This window comes from Leishmania panamensis (assembly GCF_000755165.1).
Source record: "Leishmania panamensis strain MHOM/PA/94/PSC-1 chromosome 11 sequence".
NCBI classification, from domain to species: Eukaryota; Euglenozoa; class Kinetoplastea; order Trypanosomatida; family Trypanosomatidae; genus Leishmania; species Leishmania panamensis.
Window position 1 is genome coordinate 252019 of NC_025856.1, and position 2437 is coordinate 254455.

Genomic DNA, 2437 nt, shown 5'->3' on the forward strand with positions numbered 1-2437 from the left:
ATGCCCGCGATGAAGCGCCTGCGCTCGGAGTCGGCGGTGGAGGAGTCGGCGGTGTCGGCGTACGTCCAAACGTGCGTGAAGTTCAAGTCGAACGTGACATTCACGGACATCTCGAAGGTGTCGTGTGTTGCGGCGCACGTGCTGCTGGTGGGCGCGCTGGGGCAGCTGAGGGACAGCTCTGTGGAGTCCCTGCGGTTCTACTGCCCAGCTGTCGCGGAGGCGCTGAGGCGTGTGAAGGATGGCGCGACGGTGAAGACGCTTGCGGTGGTTGCGGGGCGCGAGGGCTACACGGAGGTGACGGTGACTGCGCTGCCGGCAACTGCGTCGCGCACAAACTGCCCGTACCGCGCGGACAGCCTCTCGGAGGCTGTTGTTGCCGCCTGCGGGACCGTCGACGAGGGTGAGACGCTGGACGTGTACGTGCGCGCCCCTGCTGGCGCAGAGGCGGCGATCGCGAACGCTGTAGCGCGCGCACTCTCTCATTCGAACAGGGTTGCCTGTGTGACGCGTTTTCATCTGTGCGAGTTTCTCTTTTTCCTCGTTTCGCTTCTTAGTCGTGATGAGGTTTTCGCTGGCTGACCAGTGCTAGTCTCTCTCTTTCACGTTTGATTTTCTGCCATATTTTCGTATCCTCTAGCCCCTATATACATATACGTATATAGTCATACATATATGTATATTCGTGCGAGATGGCCGGCCTGTCTGTGTGTTGGTCTGAGTGCGCAGGTGCTGAGGGCTTCCGGTCTTATTCTGAAATGTGTTGCGCTGCTGTAGCGCACATGGGAACTCTTCTGTCGTTTCCCCATTCACTTCTCTCCTTGTCTCTCATTTCTTTCTTCTTCCTCACCAAGCTGCAGCGACGCAGTGTGCCTGGGGTTTCCGATCGTAGCTTATGTTTTTTTTTCTCTCCCCCCCTATTCATATGAATGCCGAGCTTTAACGCCGAGGTTAGGCAGCAGAGGTGATACACGTCTCCAACGTTAAGGAACAGCGGTGGTCTTATCAACTGACGCGGTGTGAGGCGGCTGAGGCTGCAGTGGATGTGAGAGAAGGGGATTGAAAAAGGGCTTTGTTGTTGTCGACGGTGCCTTTCGGCGTGACTGATTTCGCTTTCCCTCCCTCTCCCCTCTGTTTCAGCGCCTCCTGTTTCGTCCTTCGGCGCTATTTGTGTATGTGCGCGTGCGCCATCAAGAGAGTTGGTGATGGGAGCACTTCTGCGTGCGTCTTCTCCCCTTTCTTGTCTGAGTGGTCTTGCGTGCACACACACACACACAGACATGCGTACGCCACTCCTTGTGTTGGGCTTGTGTTGCGTCTTCGCTGTAGTCTGTGAGGCATCTTCTCTTTTTCGCTGGCACCGGCAGTGCTGCGGATCTAGAGCAAGGCAGAGGGTGGAGGGAAGGTCAGAGCGGGACGGGAAGGCGTTGCGAATGACAGCTCCAGCTTCTTCACCTCCCTCTCTTTCCTCTCTTCCCGCACTGTCTTCAACGCGGTTGTATAGGCGGTGTCGACAGTGCGTGGTGGGTGGGGAGAGGAGGGCGGAAAAGGCGAAGGCACCAAACATCGTCTTCTTCCCACAAGGCAAAACGAGAAAAGGTCCGACTGGATCGTCTGTACACGCACGAGAGCTCATCTCGCAATGCGGTTTCCCCGGTGGCACGCCAGTATCGGTTTTACAGTCGAAGCCATTGGGGTGGTGGAGGGAATGGACAGTGTATGGGAGGCTGTATGGGAGGAGATTGGCGCAGAGGAGAAAGGAGTGGAGGGACGCTTGGTCTCTCCTATCCTCTCCTTTCCGCGCTTTCACCTCGATAGGCACCTCGCTGTTCCCCGGTACATTCTCATGCGCTAGAGGCTACTTGCCACTGAGAGGTATGCCTACTTTATGTGTGTCTCTCTCTCTGAGTCGCTACGCTTGTGTATCTTACACGGACCGTGTCCTTCATGTCCTCACTGCTCGAACGATTATGCGACCATGTGCGCTTATCTTTCTACATTTTCTTCGTGTTGCCTTCTTTTCCGCTTTTCCTTTTACCATCCCCTTCGTTCCTCTCCCTTTCCTTCCATCGAACATCGCCGATGATGCCCAGCTTCTCACGCGAGCGCGCAAAACATCCTACGCACATTCTCGATTTAGCTCTTCGAAGTTGTCCGCCCATCACGCTTTCCCTCTCTTCTCCAGCCGCATTTTAATCTGTTTCTCTTTTATTTCTTATCGGTTATCTTGCCTTCTTTGTTTCGTTTTTTTTTGTGTGTTGACTCACCTCTGTGTCTTCGTGTGACCCGCATTACCTACTTACCATTCATCGAATCCATTTCTCTTCTCCGTAGGCCACGCTTCTCCGCGCCCTCGCCGCTGGTTTTCGGTGTGATCCTCTGCGCACTCACTCTCTCTTCCACCTCTCTCTCGGGCTTTCTCCCTGCATCTACGCCAGAC

The 2437-nt window shown here is 55.2% G+C and overlaps 1 protein-coding gene across 1 annotated transcript; it reads left to right on the forward strand.

Annotated features, from left to right (window-relative positions):
• Positions 1-579, forward strand: LPMP_110640 (aminopeptidase, putative; the record flags this gene model as incomplete). The annotated part of the gene is made up of 1 exon (XM_010698611.1): positions 1-579. The coding sequence occupies one exon, from the start codon at positions 1-3 to the stop codon at positions 577-579; it is 579 nt and encodes a 192-aa protein (XP_010696913.1).
• Positions 580-2437: the final 1858 nt, after the last annotated feature.